This window comes from Episyrphus balteatus, chromosome 3 (assembly GCF_945859705.1).
Source record: "Episyrphus balteatus chromosome 3, idEpiBalt1.1, whole genome shotgun sequence".
NCBI lineage: Eukaryota > Metazoa > Arthropoda > Insecta > Diptera > Syrphidae > Episyrphus > Episyrphus balteatus.
The window spans coordinates 20,882,027-20,909,710 of NC_079136.1; the positions used below are offsets into that span (position 1 = coordinate 20,882,027).

The 27,684-nt window shown below is 31.7% G+C and overlaps 1 protein-coding gene across 3 annotated transcripts in view; it reads right to left on the minus strand.

The window, feature by feature from the left end:
- The window catches only part of LOC129913071 (uncharacterized), a 407,284-nt gene that overhangs the window by 19,627 nt on the left and 359,973 nt on the right, over positions 1 to 27,684 (minus strand). For all 3 annotated transcript variants that reach the window (XM_055991492.1, XM_055991491.1, XM_055991493.1), the window contains exons 12-13: positions 2,667 to 2,826; positions 1,740 to 2,530 (exon numbers count right to left, since the gene is read on the minus strand). In XM_055991492.1, the coding sequence (XP_055847467.1) occupies positions 1,740 to 2,530; positions 2,667 to 2,826 (951 nt within the window). The remainder of the gene's footprint in view (positions 1 to 1,739; positions 2,531 to 2,666; positions 2,827 to 27,684) is intronic.

Below are 27,684 nucleotides of genomic sequence, written 5' to 3' on the forward strand. Positions count from 1 at the left end.
TCCCCGCACATGGAGAAAAAAAAACACCTAAAAACAAGCGGATTTCTGCTTATTTTTTTTTGCCAAGAATACTTAAATTAAGCGGATATATTTTCATAATTTCTTCAACTGGCAGCCAGTGGAGATCGATCCTACAAATATCGGTGATCAGGTTATCTCACTGTTGAAAATTATTATGATACAAATTTAAAAATTTGTTTAATTTTTTTTATCAAATGCCAAAAGAATATTTAGACGTATGCAGTGCACATACACAAAACGATACAACGAAAACCACGTTGATTCAACAATATTTTCGGAATGATTGTGCGTTGAAGACAAAATTTTTAAAATCAAAGTAGGACATCGTTAGTTTAAAGTTGTTTGCCGTTATAAAACATATTTAAATCAAAGTTGTTTCAACTTTGAAGAAAAGCATCAATTTATAAAAACAAAAAAGAAAAAATTGACAGTCACTGGGCATCAAACCTACAACTCTTGGGTCACTAGGCGAATGCATTTCCAACGTGTTATCTCACTGTTGGAAATAAGGATGATAAAATGCAACAAAAGCTAAGGTCCGACAAAAATAAAAAAATTTCTTATGTTGTTTTAAAATTAAAAATTTAAAGATGTTTCATGTTAGTTTTTTCAACGTTGCGTTTTTTCCCTCAGTTTAGAATGGAATCTGTTCATTTTTAGTCAGTTTTTTTTTTAGAATAAAAATTCACTCAAAATGAATTGAAGTTCACTTCAGATTTAAGCGGATTGTTTTTATTTTAAGAAGAAATCTTATTTTTTAAGAAGATGGGATTTAAAGTGCCCATCATCGTATGTGAATTCAAAATGTTAAAATGTACCTATATGATTTTACTTTTTGTTTATACAGTTCACATGTACTTTTTTTAAAAAGGAAAACTGTTGGAGATAGCGTATTGAACATTGGACTGTGAAAAATTATGGGAATGGGAAACCACAGTAGATTTACACTAGGGAAGACTCTGCTTTTTACTAAAGTCCTTGACCTGGGCTCTTGAAGGCATAGTGACATTCCCCAAAGTGAATCAGCCGTGAAAATGTATTTGAGTAAAACATAATTATACTTTATGGTAATTTTGTTGTATTGAATTTTGGCGAATGATCAACTTAAACTGGCACTAGGATTGATCCTTAAAAAAGCCACTTGAATGATGAAACGAGTTTTCAGTCAGAAATATAAAGAAAATAAATTTTAATTTTGGTATTTTACCAATGTTTTCAGTAAATCAGAAATCCTTTGTCCTATTTAATGGCAACAAATTGCATCCGTCCACTTCAAGACCTCAAGATCCAATATATCCACCACCATTCAATACATAGGTACCTGTCTTTGATATAGCATCTAGTACGAAATTCTGCTTCCATTTGTCGAAATCAAAAACGGGAAAGCTATATCAATTTGTGTGTGTCTCTCTTCGATACAAATTCCCAGAAAAACCCAAACGAAATGCTAACCCTTACATTAACTGAGATTTTCATTCCTAAAATCCAAATCCAAGCCAATTTATCGACTTAAAATCAAAGTTTAGAGAATTACCCTATATACGATCGAAGTAAAAGCAAACGAAAATCGAGGTGCCCCATCAAATAGGACCACAACTGATGGATAAATTTTGGCAATAAAGGCGAAAAATCTATACCTGGCCATTACAGGAATCGTCGTCAAACAAAAAGGACATAGATTCTATACTTTCAACTTTTACTACATATTTGAGACTTACCCTCGTCTCCATCTTCGTTACATTGCGGCCGGACATCGATTAAATTCGGCCCCGTACATCCGATCCACAATTGTCGTTGGGCTTTGTAATTGACAATGCATCCGGGTGCATCCCGCCTGCTACGTTGCGCCAACAATTTGCTGCTGGTCGTTGTTGTATTCCTTTGCATAAAACTTTCCCTACTCGTATTTCCGCTGTTACTACTGCTGCTACTATTGCTGCTAATAATGCCTTTTACAATTGGATCCTGGTGGCGTTGGTGTTGCTGCTGTTGCGACTGTTTCAGCTTTTGCTGCCGGTGGGGTTGCTCCTCCAATTCGTTGGTCCTGCTGCTGCTGCTGCCGCCATCAGTTGCAATTGTAATTCTTCTCGATTGAACATTGTCGTGGTTTAATTGTCTCGGAGGTAATTTCAACAATAAACTACTGGTGGTATCATCATCAACATCGTCATCATCATCGTGAGTTTTCTGATTCTGATTCAAATCATTCGTTTCGATTGCATCACCCACTGACAATGGTGATCCTGATTTTAACAATAACGACGACGATGCCGATGATGATGATGATGATGATGATGTTGTTGGGATTGCCAAAGCCAATGGTGCTGATTTTGCTGCTGCTGCTGCTGATAGTGGTGGCGCTTCAGCCGATACTTCAGCAACTGCTGCTGATGGTAGTGCTGGTAAATTTGCGTCACGTCGGTTTCTAATTGGAAGTCCTGTTCGTGTATTTGAATGCCATGAGGTGTGTCCCAGTTCCTGGGTATTGTGAAGGCTTAATGTAGTGTGCCTGGATATGAGGGTTTGTATCAAAGAGATTTTTTTGTTGCATAGAAAAGAAACAAACAAAAAAAGAGAAACAATTTTTTTTTTAGTATCATTTTTGTTGAGAGATAGAAAGCACCAGCTGGTATGAAATTAAGTACCTCTTATGTACGACATCATGATGATGATGTCCATGCTGGGTGTGTCCTTTATTGTTGTTATGGTTACGCTTGTGCCTGGACGAGATGTATGGCGGTCCAATAGCTCCACGCAAATGATATAATCCTTCTAATGGACAGATTTGAGGATCTGGGTTGCTTGCTAAAAAAGAAATTTGAAGAAAAAGTAGGTAATAAATAAGAGGATTTTTTTTTGTCAAATTATAAAAGTTAACAAGGTTAAAGCCCTTTTCATAGAATTCAAGGTAGGTACTTTTAAAATTACCGAGCCCAAGAACTCAAATACAACCAGTTGCGGACGAGCTCTTTTGGATGCCATGGCACGTCCGTTGTATTCTTGCTTTACCTCGGCAATCGGTTCTGTCGGAGCCGATCTTTCCTTTCCGACCTACTCGTGGGACTTTTGATTACTATTTTTTTTTCAAAAACGACAGGACAGTCCTCAAGCCAAGGTTGGTTGCTATTTCTTAGATTTTTTGTTTAAGTTTGCAGTTTTTTTTTACTTCTTCTCTATATAAGTTCATTTTATTGGAGTTGTATTATTGCCATATGTTTTTATGAAAATAAAAAAAGTGCAAACTTACCTAAACAAAAAGTCCAAGAAATAGCATAAAAAAGGTCTAAATTGTGTTTTACGACTTTGGTACTTCTTGGTCTTTGTTTTAATCAATTTTTTTTTTTTTGCATTGAGTATGAACATTTCTACATAACTCCAAAAGCAATATTAATTGATATTCATTTATTTAAATTTCTAGCTTATTTATAGTTTTGAAAAAGAAAATTCTACTAACGCTTATTCTGTCCGCCATTTTGGAATCACCATTTCGAAAAAATAAAAATTTGAAGATTTTTCGTATTTTTCATACTAATATGCTTCAGTGTCCTAAATTTCATGACTTTTCATCAAGATTTTTGACACCATAAAACACCAAATGCACCACTGTGTGGCGAGGACAATGATAAATAGTCAAGGCCAGCTTGACCGACAGATTTTTAAATCTTCAGCGCGTTCATGACTATCACTGATTGTGTCAACTTCATTTTTACTTTTTATTTGGTAAAAATAACAATTTACCAAATAATGATCAATAAAAATGAAAAAATATCGTAAAAATAGGAATTTTGCATTATTTCGACAAATTTCAAAGTCGGGAAAGTCGGGAAGTGCTTATCCAAATTGAACAATTTTTGTTTTCTACTTAATATTTTGCTCATAAAAGAGATGTCTAAAGCTATTACATATATATTAAAAAAACAAGGCGTTAGGGTGGTCAAATTTTTTTTCTAAAAATACAATTTTAACATTTTTTTTTCAATTTTCAAGGTCAAACTGGAGGCAGAAGATATTAAATGATTTTGATTATTCTTTAAAAACCATTTTTAGTCATCACCATTCGAAACTTTTTTGTATAGGTGTCCGGCCAAGAGTCCAAAAAAAGTTTCTTACCCAACTAATATTTATTAAGACAAAAGTTGTAGAAAATATAATTTTCTATAAGTCTTGCCTAAATCATTTTCGTCAAAAATCGAAAATTGCAGAGTAATTTATTAAAACTCGTTTTTCCTAAAATCCAAGATGGCGACTTTGGCTAAAGCTCTATATTCCCGAAAAACTGGTTTTAAGCTCCCAAAATTCAATAATTCACAATTCATTTGATCATTAATTCCTTCAAGGTTCAGTTGTTTATCCATAAATTAATTTATTCATGCTTTCATTCATTCAATTATTGATTGATTGATTCATTCATTCATTCATTCATTCATTCATTCATTCATTCATTCATTCATTCATTCATTCATTCATTCATTCATTCATTCATTCATTCATTCATTCATTCATTCATTCATTCATTCATTCATTCATTCATTCATTCATTCATTCATTCATTCATTCATTCATTCATTCATTCATTCATTCATTCATTCATTCATTCATTCATTCATTCATTCATTCATTCATTCATTCATTTTTGGTGTATACTTTCTTTAGAAAACTTCGAATGGTCACAGTAAAACCTCGATCCTGGGAATGATTTTTGAAGTTTGTTTTCCAATGACAAAAAAAAAACCATTCAAGACTCTAAAATGAAGCTTCTTTAAAATTGAATCTTTATAAACTTGGTCACACATACAAAAATGAATGACAACTTAGACAAACAAGGCGACATATCAGCAGCGCCTCAAACCACACACTTTTGTATAATATCCTTGTGAAAATTAAAACAAAACATTATTTCAATTTCATGTGTTGGTTAAAATGTCTCATCTGTCTTGTCTTTGGCAATACCAAAAAACTTCAATATAATGTAGATATGTGTGTAAGAGTATAAAATATAAAAGACGATGAAACAAAGCACAAAAACATCCTTGTTTCTTTTTAAAAAGAAGAAAGAAAAGAAAAAAAAAACATTGAACAAACATAGAAAGAAGATATATTGAGAAACTTAACTACCAAACACCAGATGGTGATATCTTCAAGAACTTCAGCAAAGTGCCATTCTCAAAAGGAGTCAGGACCTCATTTTGGGTTTATTTTTTTTTTTGTTTCTTTTTTTTTTATTTTTGTCGAAATTACCTCTCACAACCTTTATAAATCTTTTTTGTTTCGTTTTTTTTTTTTTTGTATTGTTGTTTTTTGGTCTTCTACTTATACGAAAATATATATGTACATTTGGGAGTGAATACACAAAATGAAAATCTTAATTACATTCCCAAGGAGGATATTTTCAAAGAGAGATAGACCGAATGAAAGAAAGAGCAAGAATGAGTTAGAAAAAAAACCGTATTTCCGAAAAAAAACACAACAAAATTGAAAAAAAAAAGAAAGAAATCTGCAGAAAAAAAAGAAAAATTAAAACAATATATTAAGTTTGTAGCTCCCTGGTTTAACATTAAATTTCCAACCCCCTCCTCTCACTCTTGATCCAGCCGAGATATAGAAGACATAAAACGCATTTCATTCCAAAAAAAAAAAAACAAAGACATAAGGATTACCAACTTATTTATTTTTTTTTTTTTTTTTTTGGAAAATTAATAATAAATAAAAAGATCTAAAACCATTTGCCTGAAAAAAAAAGATACAGCAACGCAAGAAAGAAGATAGAAAACATAAGGTGCGCTTCATTTGTAATCTTTTTAATAGCCTAAACGCGGCGGTATAAGGGTACTATTTCTATCTATGTGCAAGAGCGGAAATGTTAGCATCTCGCCCCATATTGCTTGTATTTCAAAAAGGGCTTACCACCAAAAGCCAACTTAACAGGTTTATCGTCTTGTCGGTTTATAAAGTGAATAACGAAGATGGAGAAAGGGAATGGGGCTGGGGGTAGAAATAATGGCGGAACATCCGCCTTATATTCTACCCTGATGACTTTTCACCAAAAAGACATGATTATATCATCGTTAAGCCAATCAATTTTAATTATTTGAATTTCTAAAGGATGCTTTGCCCTGCCCTGCCCCATGCCAAGGACCAATCCCAAGCTAAATCTCCCGCATGTCGAAGGAATCAGAGAGGTGAATAAGAATTTCTTCATTTTTTGGGGAAAACTTTCAGGGGCTTTAAGTCCTAGTTGCTGGCTGAACATTATGAGCAGCGTTTAATGACCTTCTTAAGGTTTTTGTTTAGAGCAAAGGACATTCCACACAGCAGCAAGGGATGAAGAAGATGATGATGATGATTGTGATGGTATGGTTATAGAAGAAGTTTTGCTGATTTGAAATTGCGCAACAAATGCGAGTATAATCAAAATAAAATTTGGGTTGAATAACCGCGAACTTGTGGCGCTCACAGAAGAAGTAGAAGAAGAAAGGCGAATAGAAGAAAGTAGGTGTAGGTAGGAAAAATAGGTGGAAATGGAAAGAAGGGAAAATCACTTCACATTTTCTAAATCCAAAAAACAACTCTACGACATCTTTTGAACTTAGAAAAGTTGGCTCTTAGACGAGAATACCTTACATTTTCTTATTCCTTTTTTCCATCCCAACAGAAAAAGGAAGTTTTTCTTTTTGCCAGGAAGGAGTATTTAACTTTTATTGTTCGCAGGGGAGATGATGAAAATCAAGGGAAATCTTTGAAAGAGGGGGAAAATGGTGGGGAGGGGTAGAAAAAAAAAGAGATTTTGAATGATGATTGCTTAAAGTGAAATATAAAATTTTAAATAAATAAGTTTCTGGTTTATTCAAAAGTTTTTTTGGTTTTTTTTATTTTTTTCGTTTTTCATTTATTTCATTTAAAAAGAAGGGTCCTTTGGGTTGCAGCATAAAACGGAAGGTGTTTGCCGGAAGTGGTGCCAGATGTCCATGATAAGTTGTTTGTGAGTTTTTTGTTTTTTTTGATTTTTTTTTTTCAATTTTGAAAAGGGGATAAACTTTTATACAGACATTTTTTGTTGTTATTGAAATTAATTTAGTTTTTTGATTTTTTGTTTTTTTAAGGTTGAAGAGCACTTTTATTTTTTTTTTTAATTTTGTTTTATTTGATTTATTTGACACCTGATGGTTGGGCGCCATTTAGGGATTTTCATATCAAATTAAATGTCAATGTTTGTGTAAAAGCAATAATTAAATATTTGAATCCGAATGAGTAAAGGGTGGGTATGTTGACGTTGAAGAAGTAGGATAAAGGATATATTGATTTGAGAGATTTTAATGCAATGAAGCAAACAAAATTAGTTTTCTTGTTGTAGTTTTTAACAAATCTATTTTTTTTTTATCATAGAAAAAACTTTAATGAGAGATATTTTAACTCTAGGGGCGTATTTTTTGCACATGATACAAATTTTTTTTTTTTAAATTAAAATTCTAAAAGATATATTTTTAGTTTTACGAAGAATTTGATCATTTGCTTAAAATTACTTGACAAAAACATTAATAGGATTCTCTTATTAAAATTCAACATGTAATGTAGTAGTTTCTCCGTTACAGAAATTTCAATAAAACAGTCTCGAATACAGGACAAAATAAGGATATGTAAAATAAATCGCACTCAAACAATGAGGCACCACATTACAATGATAGAGATAGCAAAAAAGTGGGTCTTGCAATTTTGTCTGCCTGTCAATCTGTATCAATCTTGAACTACGGCCTTAACTTTTGAAGCCAAATTTGGTAGTTTTGAGTTTAAGAAGACTCTCCAGAGGCGAAATTGAAATTAAACCTATATTAAGGAACAAAATAACGGTGCCTGTCATAGAACCATTCTCTTCATTTCTGACTTGTTCGTAAGAGATTAAGCAGATTTTTTATCAATTTTTTTTTATAAAAAGATTTAACGAAAAACACATTTTTTGAATATGTATACATATTAAAAAGAACAAATTTTTTTTTATATACAATTTTTTGAAAACGGGCCATGAAATTTTTTGAAACTTTGTTTTTATGTGTCTATAAATTATTTATGTTGAATGGCATATCAATTTTTCTTTTTGAAAAATGGTAGAAAATATAGGGTGACCCATCAATTTTGTTTTTATTAAAAAAAACACCCTTTTACCAATGATGTTCGCATAGCCATTTTAGATTCTTGTTTCCAATCTCAAAAGTAACATAATTCCTGAATTTTAATAGGCTACCACTACTATTACATAGTTTTTTTAATAAACCCACCTTTTCTCTACACCTAACAAAAAAACACCCTTTTACGTGAAAAAAAATTATAGACTCATTTTATTCGTAATCTCCATGCAAAGATAACATTTTCAATACATATCGTAAGGGTATTTTTTTTATAAAACTGCATTGGTTTTATCGGACTTATCGCGGATTTGACTTATTTCCCCAAAAAACAACACCCTTTCACCATAAAATATTTCTATAGACTGGTTATATTCGTGCTTTCTATTTTTATTAATTTTACTTTTTCCGAATTTCATCATTTCTTAAAAAAAAAAACAAGATAATTTTGTAGACTCTAAAGATTCTAAGTTCTTATAACAAATGAAACTTTTTCACCAAGTTTAATAAATTGACAAAATTTATGTCAGCTGTTATGATTCCTTTCTCACACACAGCTCAACCCCCCAAAAAAACACCGTTTCACCAAATCTATTTTTATGAACTCATCTAAAACATTCTGAATTTCATCAGTGTATCATGTTTTCACATAAATGTAGGTTTCGGTTATATTTTTACCTGTTAAGTCATTATTGTTTTTAATCGGCAATAACTTTTCTTAGAGCAATCAAATTGGCTTTATTTTTATTTGTCATTAGATTCAGCATCAAAAAATACCTCAAAAAATCATTTTCGCTATATTTTTTACCTTCACCTCCTCCCTCCTTTCCGCGAAAAAACACCCTTCTACCCAATTTTTTTAATATACTTTTTTTTTAACCTTTCGTTCTTATCCCAAAAGCAAACTTTTTGACACTTTTCCTGAGGGTAAAAATTTGCTTTTTAAATGCCTATTTTACCTGGACTAGATTTTCCTGCGTCCTGCGAAACGAATTAGATATATTATTTTATTCATATACAGTATTTAAGTGCAGTATTATATTAATCGAGTTCTCAAAAATATGTTAACATCGATGTCAAAACTCTTAAAAGATCGCCTTTTCAAAAAAAAAAATTAGAAGTGATTACTATAAAACACGTTTTGATAGCACAATTTTTAAAAATCGATATGATTTTGTACCGAAAAACGAGAACTGTATAAAAGAAAAGACAAAATATTAAAAAAATATATAAATTTTTGCAGTGAATATTTTTTTCCCTACTTTAATTTGCAATTGACTGAACCGAAAATAAACCAATTTCGAGACCAAATACAGAGATTAAAAAAAAAATGGTGAAAAAATAATATTCGATTTTATTTGCTCAGTACATTCAATCATTTGTCACATCCGTGAAAAGTCAGTTAATAGGCAGAGATAGTAGTTAAACGTATTAACTGTATCTTAAAAAATCGTTAAAAATGCCAGAACGCAGGGGCAGGATAAAAGAAGTTGAAAAACTATTTTTTTAATAACATGTCATCGTTAAAAAAGCAACTATTACTGACTGAAACGAACTCATTTTTATCAATTTGTCGAAAAATATGTACTTTTTTTCATTTTAATCTATCAATTTTATCATTTTTTGTTTTACCTCGTTAGTGGTGTTGATGTTTAGTTTTTTTTTTATTTTTTTATCGTATTTTTAATTTTGTGTTTCTGTCAATTTTCTCAATTTTCAATTTGAGATACAATATAAATCTCGTCTCAGGAAGATCCATTAAATTCTTGTTCGTCGAGAGAAGAGTATATTTTCCAATAATTTTCTTTTTCTTTTTTAAATCTTTTTTAATTTTTTTTGTAATTTTTTTGTTTCAATGTTGGGATGACATTAAAACCTCTCAAACCTTCATAACAACTTCTAGAGGTACAATCTGAGATATACATACAATACATAGAGAGAAAACGACATCAGAGGAAGGCGATAGAATGATGTGACAACTTGGTTGAGAAAAATCCAATTAAAAAGTCTTTCAGGTGCTCGAATCGAAGATAATTACTCTAGTTTTATTTTTTCTTTTTCTTTTAGTTTTTTTTTTTAATGCAACTCAAACACAGACAATAAACTGTGAACATTTTGCAACAAAAAACTAAAAAAAAAAAAAAAACGAAAACAACACATGCATACCTATCTCTAAAGTACGATCTAGGAACGTACCTATACATTTTAAAGAAAATAAAAATCGAGTCTAGAGAATTTTGTCCTTGAGAGTATGTACATTGTACATCTTCGAGTTTAAGGTACACGCAAGAAAAGATAGGAATGTTTTGTGTTAGTTTCATCTTGAACTTGGAAAAATCTCACGAAAATTACTCGCTGAGGAATTTTCACCATCCACATTCACATCGTTGTTGTCGTCGTCTTCGTTTTTCTTCGTCTTCTGTTTTTGTGGTTTTAATTTCTTCCGCTTCCTTGAAGATTTTTTTTTCTTTCAACTTTTTTTGTTATTTTATCGGAAAGCTTAATGCGATATGCTATTAAAAGAGACACCAATGCAGAACACAAATAAGAAAAAAAAAATTAAAATTAAGAGGATAAGAATATCTCAAGACACCTTGCTATTAATCCTTGAATTATCGCTTCACTTTTATTTTTTTTTTTTGCTTCATTCTTTTGGCGACAAACAACTTGCAATTATGTTGCCTTTGCTTGTGTCTCATGAGTGCAGATAGAAATACACTCCACATCAATTGATTGGATAAATATTTTTTAACAAAATCGGCCTCAGAAAATAAAATAAAATACAATAAAATAAAATAAAATAAAATAAAATAAAATAAAATAAAATAAAATAAAATAAAATAAAATAAAATAAAATAAAATAAAATAAAATAAAATAAAATAAAATAAAATAAAATAAAATAAAATAAAATAAAATAAAATAAAATAAAATAAAATAAAATAAAATAAAATAAAATAAAATAAAATAAAACAGAATAAAATAAAATAAAATAAAATAAAATAAAATAAAATAAAATAAATTAAAATAAAATAAAATAAAATAAAATAAAATAAAATAAAAAAAGATAAAAATGAAAATAAAATAAAAAAAAGTAAAATAAAAATGAAAATAAAATTAAATTAAATAAAAATAAAGTAAAATAAAAATAAAAATAAAATAAAAAAAAATAAAATAAAATAAATTAAAATAAAGTAAAGTTAAATAAAAATGAAAAGAAAATAAAATAAAAAAAAAAATAAAATAAAATAAAATTAAAAACAAGTTAAAATAATATAAAATAAAGTAGAGTAAATATAGTTAAGTAAAGTAAACTAAAATAAACTAATCAATGCATTTTAAGAAATTTCACGTGTTAGAGACTTTATAACTGGCTTCTCTAGAACTGTAGTCTCGAAATTTATAAATTCCTACTTCGAAATCAGTAAGTTTCATAACTATTTGGAGTCCCAAAAGGTTGTTATGTAGGTCTTTTTCTTTTCATTATTACTAAAAAATCAAAACAATATCAAAATTGTGTTAACATTAGGCATAAATACATTAATAAAACCATTTTATCAGCATCACTCCACTTCAATTAAATTAACACCAAAAAACCTAATTCTCATAGACCTTAAAAATTGTGACCCTCAATCTTATGGCACAGAGTGTTAAACTTAAGTGCAGATTCAAAGATAAAAGAAGATTAAATTTGTTCAAAATGCGCCACTTAAGGGAAAAATTTAAAAAGAATTTTTTTCCCTTCTCAAATAATTTACAAGCTGGAAAGGGTAATTTACTTTGCCTCCCTTTTTTCAGTATTTTTTTTTTCCTTTTCTTTGTTATCGTATGTGATGGATTGGTTTTAATCAGACATTTTACACGATTAGACTTTGTTTTTTTTTTTTTTCTTCAACTTTTTGAAATCATTGCTTAATCGTTCGAACAAGATATTGTCAGTCTTAAATGCTAACGAAGGCTTTAAATGTAATAAGATGATTGTGCAAAGTAAGCGACATTAAGGGAAGGATGTTTTCATTAAAGGAAAGTAGTAGAAAATTTGTTCATCAGGGTTTTTCTAGTCAATTTTTTAAAGTTCTTAAAGAATACGTTTTGTATGCTAGACTTTTAAGCTCGTTGAACTTAAATAAATTTATCACCTTGGATTAACGAGCTCCCATAAAATATACCCGACTTTTATTTTTTCTTTTTGTGTTAAGGATTCTTCCACAAATATTTTAATTTAAAAAAAGGCAAAAATTTAGGTCATCGTCTAAGATCCTTTCGTGCAGAAGAACACAAAAAACTTAAACACACACAAACATACCTGCACTAAGAAAAAAAAAAAAAAAACAACTGAAAACATAAATTCTTTATTGTATTTTAATTCTGCAGCTCAGGTGCAGCTATCCGCACAATGCCCCCATACCGACATCCACCAACCACCACCACTATTCTCTCCTACTATTCAACATCATAAAAGAACTGATGCAAGTTAAAGTATCTTATTAATTATTATACAAAAGACCACCTAAATAATGAACAAAAAAAAAAAAAAAATTATAAAGAGGAAGCAGGAACATAATGGTACAAGGGATATCCTTTGAAGTGTATGCATAGAACCAAAAGGATATACTCTGCATGTGGACGGGAAAAAAAGAGAAAAAAAAGAGTAATCGGACGGACGACCGACGATGGTAGAATTCCAGTGTTTCCCAGAGAAAAAAAAGTGGTATAGTATAATAATATTGTGCAACATCAGAAGAAGCTGGAGCTTTTGCTGCAGTGTTAATTATGTGCTGGACTAATTTTTTTGTCGTCATCCTTCTCAGCATGTTCTTTTCTTTTCTTTTCTGTTTTTTATTTTTATTTTTTTTTGGAACATGCCATTGCACTATGTTGTATAAATGCAGTCAGGATATTATTAAAAAAAAAAAAGAAAAACCTGACATGGTTGGTTGCGTCGATCCCAAATTGGCTAGGAATTTTCTTATTAAAAAAAAAAAAGTTTCAGAACATCAGCAAAAGAAATCCCCATAATTAGTTGGTTCGCCATTATTTAATTTTGCGTTTAACATTGTGAACATATTAAATATACACACAAACACACAGATTGGATGATGCAAGGACACTATATTAACCAACCAACCAAACCATAACCGAATAATAACCCAGCTCCAACAGTCAGATAGCTGTCAACCACTACAGGGTATACGCATATTTTATTCCAGTCATCACATCATCCATCAATTAACAATTTGTGGTACATAATTTGATACAAGGATGAAATAAAAAAAAAAAATAAAAACAGATACAGAAACAGAAGCTATACAGGGATTTGAGGCAGTGACGCAAATGTGGCGAAATCAGTCAATTGGATTAGGAAGTCCCATTGCAGGGATTTAAATTAGCAGCAAATGTTGCCATTTCGATTTGATGAATATTTGACGTTAATTTAAAGGACTTTATTAGAATTGGTTTGAAATGAGATGACAAAAGGTACAGGATATATAAACTAATTAGGTGCACTTTCGGATAGAGACTAGTTCAAGGACGAAAATAATTCTTCATGAATCAGTTTTTAATGTATAAAATTGAGACTCAAATCAGCTCAAATGTCAAGGATATATAAAAACTAATCAGGAAAAAAAAGTGAAATACATTAGATACAAAACCTTCAAAAATTTTTATTGATACCTGAAACATTGAAATCAAAATTAAAAAATAAATTTGTATTTAAGTCTTTGCGTTCCATAAAAAGTATAAAAATAATTTATTGAAAACAATAATTTTTTTTTAAAGCGAAAAACTCTAACTTCCATCACCTTTAAATCCATTTTTTTATACAGCACTATGTAAATAAAATGTATATCATGTGTAAGCTTGGCGTGGCAAAATCGCATCGTCACCTCCTCGCGGTGCCCGCTGGATATCCAACTAACGACGAGCGTTGGATCCATTCGATCCACGAGCTGAGTCACCTGAGTTATCTTTTCAGGAACTAGGAGCAAAAGAACAGAAATATCGCTCTGAATGCACCAGCTCACAATTAAATCCAAGAGCGTCTGACACATATTGTGCGGCACACTGGTCAGCGTCTGTACCCTGTGGGGCGGCTGAATATAAACTATGGATAGAAGTAACTGAACTATTTATAGTACGAATACTAAGTTAAAAAAAATTATGGCAATGAACAAAACGACTAGATTAAGTACCCCAGGTGGCACTCCAGTGAAACTGGTAAATCCACCCTCTTACGAGGTCGGTCCTATGGATTCTGGGGAGGACCAATTATTGCTTATAAATATTGAGAGACGGAGTTCAAAGATGCAAAGAACTCCCCCAAATAAATTAACTTCAGGGGTTACATCATCGACAACCTCAAACAATACTACAGATGTTAAAAACATCAGCGAAAAAGGAACCAAGATCAATGAAGAGATCGACATCACAGATCAACAGAGTTCCATCGAAGAAAAAGAGAAAGACCAATCAAAAAACTACTTTGATGAATGGCAAATTGAAATAGCGGCAAGACAACAACTTGAAGTTCTAGTCCAAAGTCTTCAGCTACAAGTGAAAAAACTCGAAGAGAAAGTTTCTTTGCTTAGCAAGAAAGATGCAGAGTCCACGCTTCAGTTAAGTCCAAGATATATGGAACCTGAATATCAAACTGATGAAGAAGAACTCTTGTTCGAAACTGAGAAAAAGAAAAATAAGCGTATCACAAAGAAACGTAAAGCAACAGGTAGTCCCGAGATTTGTTTAAGAAATCAGAAAAGCTCTGAAGCTGTAAATAATAAAGAGTTGATTACAGAAACTAAAAAAGTGAATAATGCAGTAGCTGATGCTAAATCAAAATCTCACGCTAAAGGCAGCAAAAAAATTACACCACCACCAATTATGATCTCAGGATTTCCAATTTTTGGAGATCTCAAGAAAATAATAGAAAAATGTACTAAAAAAGCTTGCAAATACACATCGTACAACAAAGACAACTGGAAAGTCATAGTCGAAGAAGCCGATGAGTATAGATCTGTCACTGAAGAACTGAGCAAACACAAAATTCAATGGCACTCATACGAGAACAAAGCTACAAGGCCAATAAAAGTAATAGCCAGAGGTCTTCATTCCTCGTGCTCTCCCGAGGAAGTAGTGGAAGATCTTGTACAAAAAGGCTTCCAAGCCCTAGATGCAGTCAATCTATTTAAGAATGAGACAATAAAAAACTCCTCTGGAGAATCGACGACAAGTAAGAGGTTACTACCTTTATTCATGCTAACTTTTGATAGTAAACAAAGTGTCGAGGAGATTTATAAAGTAAGATCAATCTTGGGCATAGCTGTTAAAATTGAACCACTCCGAAAATCTAAAGTTGTTCCGCAGTGCAAACGTTGCCAAGCTTTTGGTCATACCCAAAAATACTGCAACCGCGAGTTTGCTTGTGTAAAGTGCGAAGGAAAACATGCAACTAAAAATTGTCCGATGAGCAAAGATCAGAAAGCAAAATGTGTGAACTGCCAGGGTAATCACCCGGCGAGCTATAGAGGCTGCCCAGTTGCCAAAAAATTCCAAGAGTTCAGAAGCAAAAATACATCTGCTAGAGACAAAACCAGAAACACAGTAAATACCGTTTTAACTGCTGAAAACAATACTAAGAATGAACCGCCTAAAAAAGCTGTTCAAAGTAAAAGCGATGAAAATAAAGCCTATTCTCAGATTCTAAAAAATGTGCGGAAGAATGAAGAGACTTCCATAAAAGAAATGCTACACCTCATTCTTCAAAGAATTGATAAACAGGATTTGAATATCAAACAGTTAAGCGAAAAAGTCGCTATTAACAAACAATGATGGACAGAACACTTAAAATCGCTACATGGAATGCAAACGGTCTTTTACAACACTTATCCGAATTAAAAATCTTTTTAGATCTAGAACATATAGATATTTGCCTGGTGTCCGAAACTCACTTCTCCAATGGGCAAAGTCTAGATAATGTAATAGAAAACTATTCATGTTACCACGCTCCACATCCAGCTGACAAGGCAAGAGGTGGATCGGCGATTCTTATAAAAGAAAGCTTAAAACATTATGAAGAAACCAAGCTTACTAATGAGAATATGCAAGTAACAACTATTAGTATTGGTATGAAAAAGAAAGAGTTTAAGATAGCAGCTATATACTGCCCACCAAGGCGCTCCCCGACAGAAGATGACTATACAGATCTATTAAATCTTCTTGGGCATAACTTTCTTGTTGGTGGAGACTTCAATGCGAAACACACCCATTGGGGTTCAAGACTTATATCAACAAAAGGCAAAAGACTTTTCCAAGCAGGCCGTAAATACAATTGCGAATTCTATTCCTCCAGGTCGCCTACTTACTGGCCTTCCGATACTAACAAAATACCAGACCTTATTGACTTTTTCGTAGCTAAAGGAATCAAACGAAATCACATTAGTGTCGAAGGTAATTATGACTTGTCATCAGATCATACTCCAGTAATTCTAACACTAAGTGAATCGGAAGTAATAGAAAAAAGTAATCCAAAGCTTGTAAATAAGAAAACAAACTGGAGTGACTTTAGAGAAAGGCTTTTAAGTTTTATAAATTTAAGATCTCCCATGAATACAATCGAGCAAATTGACCATGAAGTGGAACAATTTATTGCTGATGTGCAACAGGCCGCTGAAGAAAGTACTCCAACATTTTCTAATAGAAGACAAAATGAAATAAAATATCCTTTAGAGATAAGAGAGTTGATAATAGAGAAAAGAAGAGCTCGAAGAAAATGGCAAAATACTAGATTTCCAGATGATAAAACAACGTTTAACCGTATAAGCAACAATCTTAAAAAACAAATTTATAAATTCAAAAATGATTCACTCAGTACATTCCTAAAGAATTTAACGACTGATGCTTCAACCGATTTTTCGCTATGGAAAGCAGCCAAGCGCCTGAAAAGACCGCAGTTACTAAACTCTCCCTTGAAATCTCAAGATGGGAAATGGATCGGTAACCCAAAAGAAAAAGCTAACCTTTTCGCGGAGCATCTTGCGAATGTTTTTAAGCCATACCCAACAAACGCGGCTGAAAATAGCTTACAGTTAGTTGATAAGATAGATGAAAGTGAAATACCAATTGTAAGATTAAAAGAAATAAAAAGTATGTGTTTACATCAACTATCAAATAAAAAATCACCAGGTTACGATCTAATTACTGCTCAGGTTATGAAAGAAATGCCTTTGAAAGCCTTCATAAAACTCCAATATATAATAAATGCATGCCTTAAGCAACGGTATGTCCCACACCATTGGAAAATTGCTGAAGTTATTGTCATACCCAAGCAAGGTAAGCCACCTACAGAAGTGACGTCTTACAGACCAATATCGCTTATACCAATTATGGCAAAAGTTTTTGAAAAACTGCTTCTGAAGAGACTTAGCAAAATTATAGAAGAAAGAAGGTTAATCCCAAATCATCAGTTTGGCTTTAGAAATAAACATTCCACGATAGACCAAGTTCATAGAATAACGGATGTAATAGAAAAAGCATTAGAAGAAAAACAAGTATGTTCAGCTATTTTCTTAGATGTTGCTCAAGCCTTTGACAAGGTTTGGCATGAGGGACTTGAGTACAAACTGCAAAGGGATCTTCCCAGACAGTACTATGAAATATTAAAATCGTACATCTCAGACCGATTGTTTAGAGTAAGGTACGATCAAGAATATTCGGAATTGAAGAAAATAGAAGCCGGTGTACCACAAGGAAGTGTCCTAGGTCCTACCCTGTATTTACTATACACAAGGGATATCCCAGTTGGGAATCACACCATAATGGCTACTTTTGCAGATGATACCGCAATTTTGGTACCCGACAAATGTGTCTCTAGGGGAGCAGTAAAGCTGCAATATGCCGTCGACACAGTCAGAGATTGGACCGAAAAATGGCGTATCAAACTCAATGAAACAAAATCTTCACATATAAACTTTACAAATAAAAAGATAAACAATATTCCAATATTCATTAATAATCAAGCTGTACCTTACGCCAATACGGCCAAATACCTTGGAATGACTTTGGATGCAAAGCTAAAGTGGAAAGAGCACATCAAAAAGAAAAGAGAAGAACTAAACTTGAAATATAGAAAAATGTACTGGTTACTTGGTAACAACTCTGATTTATCAACCCAAAACAAAATAATGCTGTATAATCAAGTACTAAAGCCTGTTTGGACCTATGGTATCCAATTATGGGGCTGTACAAAGAAAACAAATACCGAAATCATCCAAAAATTCCAAAACAAAGTCCTTCGTGGAATAGTTAATGCACCTTGGTACATAAGAAATAGCGATCTACATCGTGACCTACAAATAGAAACGGTTACAGAAGTTGTTAAAAAATACGCTGTATCGCATAATCAGAGACTGCAAAGTCATACCAATTCTGAAATGGTGTCCGTCTTGAATACAAGAAACCATGTTCGGAGATTAAGAAGAACCAAGCCTCATGAGCTTATGGTCTAAAAAAACATGGGAAAGTATTAAAAGTTTAAACTTCCCCCAAAGTGATTTTACAAAGTTAAGAAAGAAAAATCTGATGTCGATCTCTCAAGATTGGTCCTGATCCTGATAAAGAGGTGGTTTTAGTGGTTAAGAGTCCCACACTACTTGGTGTCGAATACTGCCAAGTGTCTTTTGAAGATTTCCTCCCGTCAAAAAAAAAAAAAAAAAAAAAAAAAAAAAAAATGTGTAAGCTTATTACTTTCGCTCAAAATATTCACTCAATCTTGTCTACGACATCTACAAAAAGAATTGAAATTTTTTTTGAATGCAATCCATTTTCATCAAAAAAAGCAAGAATATCAATTTTTTTTTCCATCACCTTAAAGTCCATATTTTTATATGACAACCTAAAATCAATTTTATGCCATTGGAAAGCTTATTTTTTCAGCTTTTATAATTCACCTCAATCATATCTTTACAACGTTTACAAAAAAAGTTACAATTTTTTAAGCCAACCTTGTCGAATTTTCAAACTAAGATTACTGTACAAACTACATCACATAGGAGTATTGTCATCAAAAACCTGGCCATAATTATTTTTCGTGGTTTTTGTTATTATTTCTGTTTAAAATGAGTACTCCTACAAGAAAATAAAATATAAACCTAGTTTTTGTTATTTGTATTTTTGTACCAAAAACTAAAAAAATTCATTAATGGCCTGTACTCCGCTTGTCGACATTATTTTTCTCAAATTTGTTTCCTCATCCCTAATATACGCAATTCTCAGTTTCTTTTCTCTCTTCGCCAACCTTAATTAACATCACCCTAAATAAAATACACTAATAACATCAGTAAATTTAATTTAAAAATTAAAAACGTTGCATAAAGTAAGGATTATTTTCTATCAGAAAGTGAAAAACTAACTGACCCTCGATTCTCTAAAGAGCAGCTAAGAGCACCCAATTTTTGTTGCATTGTGTTAAAGAATATATAAACTATCTTATAAGTTTCAATTCATCGCAGAATAACGGGGTATACTAAAACAAATTCATTGGAGTTCAAATAATAAATAATAAATATCAAGTTTTTAGATACTAGTTCTAAGCCCGAATTAAAATTGAAAAAACCATCTAACAATTTCAAAACTTTATTAATATCGTTAGTAAATAACTGAAGAAGAATTCTCCATTTAAATTTTTTTAAGATTTTTATCATCGCATATAGAATAACACTTATCAAAATACTTCGCATTCAAATAAAAATGAGGTAGATGTAACAAATAACTTTGAAGGGATCGGGTCAAAATTCTGGCTTCAAAATTCTGCTTTTCAAAATTCTGGTTTTTTAACGAAAATTCTGCTTTTTTCTATTCTGCTTTTCAAAATTCTGCTTTTTAAAATTCTGCCAGCATTATACTTGAACAAAAAAATTCTGAAAATTCTGTTTTTTTTTATAGCGTATGCGCTGACTAAAGAAAAATACACCTCATTAATGTAATTCAACATTGGTACTTTCCAAAATTTTTTTTTTTAAGTGTCGGAAATATTTTTTAAAATGCATAGACTGACTTTCTTTTAAATAAAATCTATAACTTAGGTATTGGAACCGATGTTGTTTGATACAAAATATTCCTTTTCTTATTCAAATTTTTGAATATTCATCTTTATTTGATAAATTAAAATTATTTTGAATTATTTTCGGAAATGTTTAGTATTAAAAACCTTTTCTTAATATTTTCAAATGTATTCATTTATAAAACAAAAATTAATATGCATTCAAAGAATGACAAATTATGTAGGTAAGTAATCAAATAAGTAGATAATTTTTCAAGTAGGTAGATGAATTTACAGAATTTTGCAAAAAATTAAAAAAGGGTTTGGAAAATGTTAAAAAGCGTGTGCTTTTTAACATTTTCCAAACCCTTTTTTAATTTTTTGCAGAATTTTGAAAAACCGAATTATGAAAAGAAGCATTTTGAAAAACAGAATTTTGAAAGCAGTATTTTGTAAAGCAGAATTTTGAAAGCAGAATTTTGAAAGCAGAATTTTGACAAAAGAATTTTGACCCCGGCAGAATTTTGACCCCAACCCAACTTTGAACTCATTTTTTAACAATCGATCGAAATACAAAAAATGAGTGCAGCATATTGACACATGTTTATTTTGCACCCACTTTGCCAAACTTTTTGGTGTCAATTTTGATTTTCAGAAAATCGACTTATGACCAGGTTTTTACTGCAAATACTCCTATGTGCTACACTGGTGGTTGGTCATCGGCAACAGACCTTCACAGGTTTTTTGTGGTAATTTTGAAGTTTTTCAATTTTAAGTCTAATGTTATAGTATAAAAAGTCTAATATTTTTTTCATTAACTTTTGTAAAATTGTCAAAAAAAATTTCCCCTACCTATAATAACCACTTTGTCAAAGGTCTTCAACATGTTTTCATTTTAAAAAACCCTTCATAACTTGGTTTTTGAATTTTATAGAATTTTGTAATCCTAACAATAAAATTAGCTATTGATACAAAAAAATTTCAACTTACTACGACTTAGGCTAGGCGCACACATGCGATTTTAGTCGCGCGATTATTCAGTCGCAAAAATGGATTTCAATGACTGTGTACACACGTGCTTCTCGCGATTAAAAATTTGAAATTGTGTCTACAGTCATTGAAATTCTTGTCATCTAATTTGCGATTGAATAATCGCGCGATCAAAATCGCATGTGTGCGCCTAGCCTAACTGTTTAGAAAAGAGCCATTTTTGTGCGATCTCGTTGTACCCCTATTTACCCTATTAAATGATTGAGTTTCGAAAAATCTCTTCTTAGTGCTCACTTTCAAATTTATACCTATTAACGATTTTTATACATATGTATCTATAATAGTTTAAGCTGTGCGTTGATTCTAAATCACCAATTTTAACTGTCGCTTTTTCGTTTCATAGTGTTTCAAATCACAAATAAAGAAGTTTTCACTTAAAAAAAAAAAAACATCAAGTTATAAAATTTTTTAAAGAAAATTTAAGCTCTTTTATTTCATACGAAAAAAAATTACGTATACACCACTGTGTCCCCAAAAGACTTTCTGAGGAAGAAACGGTTTGTAACAACTCATTAATTGATTGAGCTCGTAGATATTTCAACTGCAATTTTTTTCAATAATGACAGGTTTCAAACTGTTTACATTCTAAAATTCGATCACGCTTCCGTAACTTAAATTCATTAATTTTAAAAATACTCAAATCTTTTCTCAAGAGACCACAACAGCAAAAAAAAAATTGCAAAATGTTTTCAAGGATCAATTTGCAACCAATTGACAGTTTCGCCAAAAATACGATATTTTGATGACAACATCGAAATAATATTTAGCAGCACAGCTCTAACGCACTGTGTATTTCGTTGGTTGAATAATAATAACACGCGGACAATTAGGCAAAATTAGGCGCACAAAATGACGGGAATATAACTCGCAAAACTAAAAAAGAAGAAAAAAAACTAGAGTACCAAAAATGAATGAAAAGCGGATGTGTTCATTGTGCCATACTAATTATCTGGCACACACGCATTAAATTCAATTGCAGGATTGACACATTGAAAGGGGTGAGACTAGGTTGTCGCGGAATGGTACACCTTGTACCACCACAATAAACAGCGAGCAACACAAAACAGAGAGAGAGAGAGGGTCCTTAATTAAAAGTGACTGGCAAAAGTCTACTTGCAGCAGCAGCATGCTCTGCAGTGGTAGCCATATGTGTTATGTTGAGCGATACAGTATTTTTATTTTGTTCTTTAACCAGGATATTGCAGGGACGATAATTGGCCCAATTAGATATACGCTATACTGCTTTACGCAAAAACACACACATACAAACTTGTATACACATAATATTCATTTAGCTTTGGGACCGGATATACAAAATAAGTATGGTGCAATCTATAGAGTAGCATATTGCTGCAGCATACTAGCAAACTGAAACTGTGGCATGTGGAACACAACAAGCTGCAGCGTATCCGCCTGTCGCGTTTCAGTCATCGTCGTCGTCGACCATATCCAACGAAAAATACCTGCAGTTTTTGAGATTAATGATTGCATTTCGTTATGCTGCCAAAACTAAATTGACTTGAATATCCTTTTTGGATAGAAAACACACACATACACAAAAACATATGACACACCCATATAATTGTGATGGCAGAGCGCGCGTTAAATTCATTTTTCAAAAAGCTAGCTAGACAGTGCGGCTCGCTATGATGGCAGCTCCAACTGAGGCATATATGTAGTATAGGAAATTTTAATGTCCTTCATGTTGGACGTATATTCGGTTTTTTTGGTTTACCCCACACACACACATCACTTTTATAGAATGCGCGTGTGAAATAAGGCGAACATATGTGGGCAAGCAGTATTGGCAAATTGCAATTGGATAGATGACACAATGGCATTGACGGGACTCAGATGAGTTAGTTGAACAATGAGAACTATTTTAGAGGTGAAAAATTGGATTGACAAAAAAAAAAAATAGTTAACTGAAGAGTTCAGACATTTTGACATGAGACATAAAAGTTGATGGTTGAAAGGTTTTTTGGGAAGTTTTTATTTGGGTAGTGGCGTTGGAAGGCAACTGAATACTCCGAAATGAAAAGCCTTAAAGGTACCAAACATTGAAGCTGTCAAAGGTAAAAAAATAAATTTAACCCGGAAAATACAACGAGACTCGGGTCGAGAAAACGGCGCCTTTGAGGCTTTTAAAACTATAATTTCTACTGACTGCTTAAAGGATAACTAAATTGAGGCTTATAAAGGCTACAGAATATTTTGCAAGTTCAAGAAGTTCCCCAGATTCTAAGAAAAGGTATCTATTTTTTTTTTGACATTGAACTCTTTCGAATTGAAATATCAATTTCTGCATTGAAATCTGTCGGATAATTTTGAACTTGTTTTTTAACCAGCAGAATTCAAGTTCACAAGAGCGCTGCAACTTTCAGAAACTTTGATTAAAAAGATCTGCTTCAAAAAATTTGTTTAGAACTGCTATTTCGGTTTTTTTCGATTAGATCTTTTAAGAACATTCGAAACCCATTTTAGAATGAATCGCTGACTTTGACGTAGAAGACTCTATCAAAAAATGGATAGTATTCAAGCACAGACATAGCAAGAAACTGATAATCCACTAACAAATTTAGACTAGACCAGTTAGTGTTGTTTGGTGTCTACCAAAACTTAAATACGTTGTCAAACTTCGACAGCTGCTGAAAAATACTCAATACAGAAAGACAGCAATGACTTTCTGTATTTTTTTTTCATAGTGGTTAGTAAATAGCTAGCTTTCACGCGTGCTTAAGAACACAAGAATCTAAAGGGGAATTCCTCAGGTTGGTGTTCTATGGCCTCTATTATTCCATCTTCATTAACGAAGTAATAGTAAGACTTGAAAGAAGTGGAGGAATTAAGGCAAGCACGGCTAAATTAAGGTGGTTTCTAAGCAGTTTAGTAGCTAGTAGACAATTTTGTATCAAAACTATATCATCAGCAAAACTAAGCCCCTTTACCAATTTTAACTCTAGCTGGGATTAGAGGTCAAACTTTATCCCTATTTTTCAGTGCAAGATATTTTGGTGTTCTTTTAGGTTATAGCCCAGGGAAATTAGTAAATTAAATCGCATTTTTCGCGGGACAAAATTTTTTTCATGGAATGTGTTCGGGTGGTTGTCCTTATCATAAAAGTCAATTTGTTGGGATAATTGGAGGTTGGGAACAGCCGCCATCTTGGAAAAGAGATTGGTATCGTTTTTATTGAATAGCTCCATTGTTATTCATTTTAACAAAAACTGACAAAGGTAAGACTTATTAACAATAAAATTATCTAAAAACTCAGATACAAAACAATTCCGTGAGTTGATTAAATAAAATTTTATAGTTAGTCAAAGTGCGTGTTTGTATCGCAAGGTTGGGCAAAATGACATTTTTTCATATATCTGACGAACTTTTGATTTGTTTGGATAATTCTGCAAAAATGAATTATAGTATTTATAATTATCTATAAAATGAGACCACAATCGTTATTGTGACAATCATATTTTAGAAGTAATCTAACTCCGAAACTCTCCATGTACTAGTCAAAAGTGAGAAAAAAGCTAGTTTTTTGCTAGTAGGCCGAGCAAATTTTGGGAGTAGAGGTACAACCAAAATATAAGTACGCAGTTTTGCAGCCATACGCGTCTTAATATTGATTTCAAATGTCTGACAACTCTAATTTTGTGCTTTATACGGTTTTTGGGGGGTTAAATAACTTAACTTTTCCACTTAATGTGAATGGGCTAAATTTATACTTTTTGAAATTATAAATATACAAGCTGGTGCTTTATTATTTTTTCTAAATCTAGACACCACAATCTTGAGGATGTGACCAATAGAACTCAAGATATAAGCCGTTGATGCGATTATGTTTTAGAGGCTCTTTTGTTTAGATTTTGTTTGTTTATTTGAATTGAAAAGCGTGATATGGTTAGTTAAAAAAGCTTATATCGTGAGCTATTAACCCGATCGCAGAGATTGAGGTGTCGAGATTTAGGAAAAATGATAGAGCATCAGCTTTTATATTTATAATTGGAAATAGTATAAATTTAGCCCATTCACATTAAGTGGAAAAGTTAAGTTATTTAACCCCCCAAAAACCGTATAAAGCACAAAATTAGAGTTGTCAGACATTTGAAATCGATATTAAGACGCGTATGGCTGCAAAACTGCGTAATTATATTTTGGTTCTAACTCTACTCCCAAAAAACTAGCTTTTTTCTCACTTTTGACTAGTACATGGAGAGTTTCGGAGTTAGATTACTTCTAAAATATGATGGTCACAATAACGATTGTGGTCTCATTTTATAGATAATTATAAATACTATAATTCATTTTTGCAGAATTATTCAAACAAATCAAAAGTTCGTCAGATATATGAAAAAATGTCATTTTGCCCCAACCTTGCGATACAAACACGCACTTTGACCAACTATAAAATTTTATTTAATCAACTCACGGAATTGTTTTGTATCTGAGTTTTTAGATAATTTTATTGTTAATAAGTCTTACCTTTGTCAGTTTTTGTTAAAATGAATAACAATGGAGCTATTCAATAAAAACGATACCAATCTCTTTTCCAAGATGGCGGCTGTTCCCAACCTCCAATTATCCCAACAAATTGACTTTTATGATAAGGACAACCACCCGAACACATTCCATGAAAAAAATTTTGTCCCGCGAAAAATGCCCATATTTTGACTAATTTCCCTGAGCTATTAGGTGAGCTGAAAAAAAAAAATTAGGAAGATTTTTATTATAGGCTGGTGTATAATAGTTGTCGGATCTAGCAGGGGCGGATCCAGGATTTTTTTCTGGGGGGGAGGGGGCACAAGGGACGGGTTGGCAAAAAAACAGCAATAACAGTTAGAAATAAAGTGAAGTACCATACGACTGACTAACAAGCAGAAAATTTTAACGACCCACAGTGGTCTAAAAGCTGGCCAAAAATATTTAGGCACATTTCCCACATCAAATAGGTACCAAATGACCAAAAAGTTATTCGGAAGGAAAAATTTTCATTTTCTTGTTACAGTAAAAGCCACTTAAGTGCTAACCCTCTTACTCCTGGATTAGCCGGAAGAAAAAAAATATAAAAAATCAGAAAATGCACGTACAATTCTTTATTTAATTTTTTGACTTAAGTTGTTTCACCAAATAGTTTTTGAGAAATTAAGTTTTAAAGATGAAATTTTGAAAAAAAAATGTTTACGTTTTTTAATTGATTTTGTATAAAATTTTGCAATATTATGGACATAATTATACCATTAGTTAATGACCTAGTAGTTTTTAGTCAAATACTAAAGACTTCATTCTAATAAATATTAAAGTTCCTAAGAATAACAAAAAAAACTGAATCATACTTTTTTGCCGGGAAACCCCAGTTTTGTTTTTTTTTTATTTGCATTAACCTTTTGTAACCCAAGGTCGTTAATTTAAAAATTAATAAGTCAATCGATTGGCCTTTATCTTTAATAAAACACGTATTTTTTAACAATTCAGTAAAGTCATTATTTACTTAGTTATTTCGATATTTTGGGAGTAAAAAAAAAGTTCAAATAATTTATTTTTATATAAAAATGCAAAAATTCAAGCAAAAAACTTATCTAATATTAATTTGTAGGCAGTTTCCTAAAATCCAAAAATAAAACCCCGTGGGGTTTACTAACAAAAACTATTTTTTTTCTGAATTTCGTAGTTTTTACACAAATTTGCTTATTTTCAAAAAAAGCCCTACTTTCAACATTAACTGTCAATTAAAAACTATTGGTGCTATTTATTAGAAATTTGAAGTACTATTTCGATAAAGCAATACTTAAAGATTATAATATTAGAAGCTTCAAAAGAAAAAAAAATAGTTTGTAGAGCTTTTATGCAATCTTTTTCGGTTTGTTACAGAAATGTCACATGGGGCTACAAGGGGTTAAATTGTTTTATACCTCAAGAATATTGTGTTCAAATTGTAGGTCTCTTGGAGCCAAATTGACCAAGTTATGAGTATTTTAATACTTCCCTTAGGAACGTTTTAGTCTTTTAGTCCAGAGTTCAAAACTTTAAATCGTTATCCCCACAACTAATGTTTTCAACGCTCCTCATAACTTCAAAACTACTGCACCGATTTTTTTTAAATTTGGAACTCTATTTTTTTTACATATTTTTAGAGGTATCCCTGGAGAAATTTTCTCAATAAAATAATATTTATAAAAATCTATAAGTAAGGGTCGCTTTTGAGGAGTTTTTTTTCAAGGGGTCTTTATTTTCGGGGTGCAAACTTGGGCAAACTTCTGAAATGCAAGTTTGTTCTACATATCCAGCAGTTCTATAATATATAGTTTATGCAATTTTGTGACGTGTTCCGCTATTTTAAAAACACTAATGTTAAAAAAAAAAACAACGAAAAAAGTGCAAATTTTTTGACCCCTCTGTATGAAAAAATAGAGTTGCATATACAATTATTTTTTTTATATCATTCAATGTCATTCGACGTG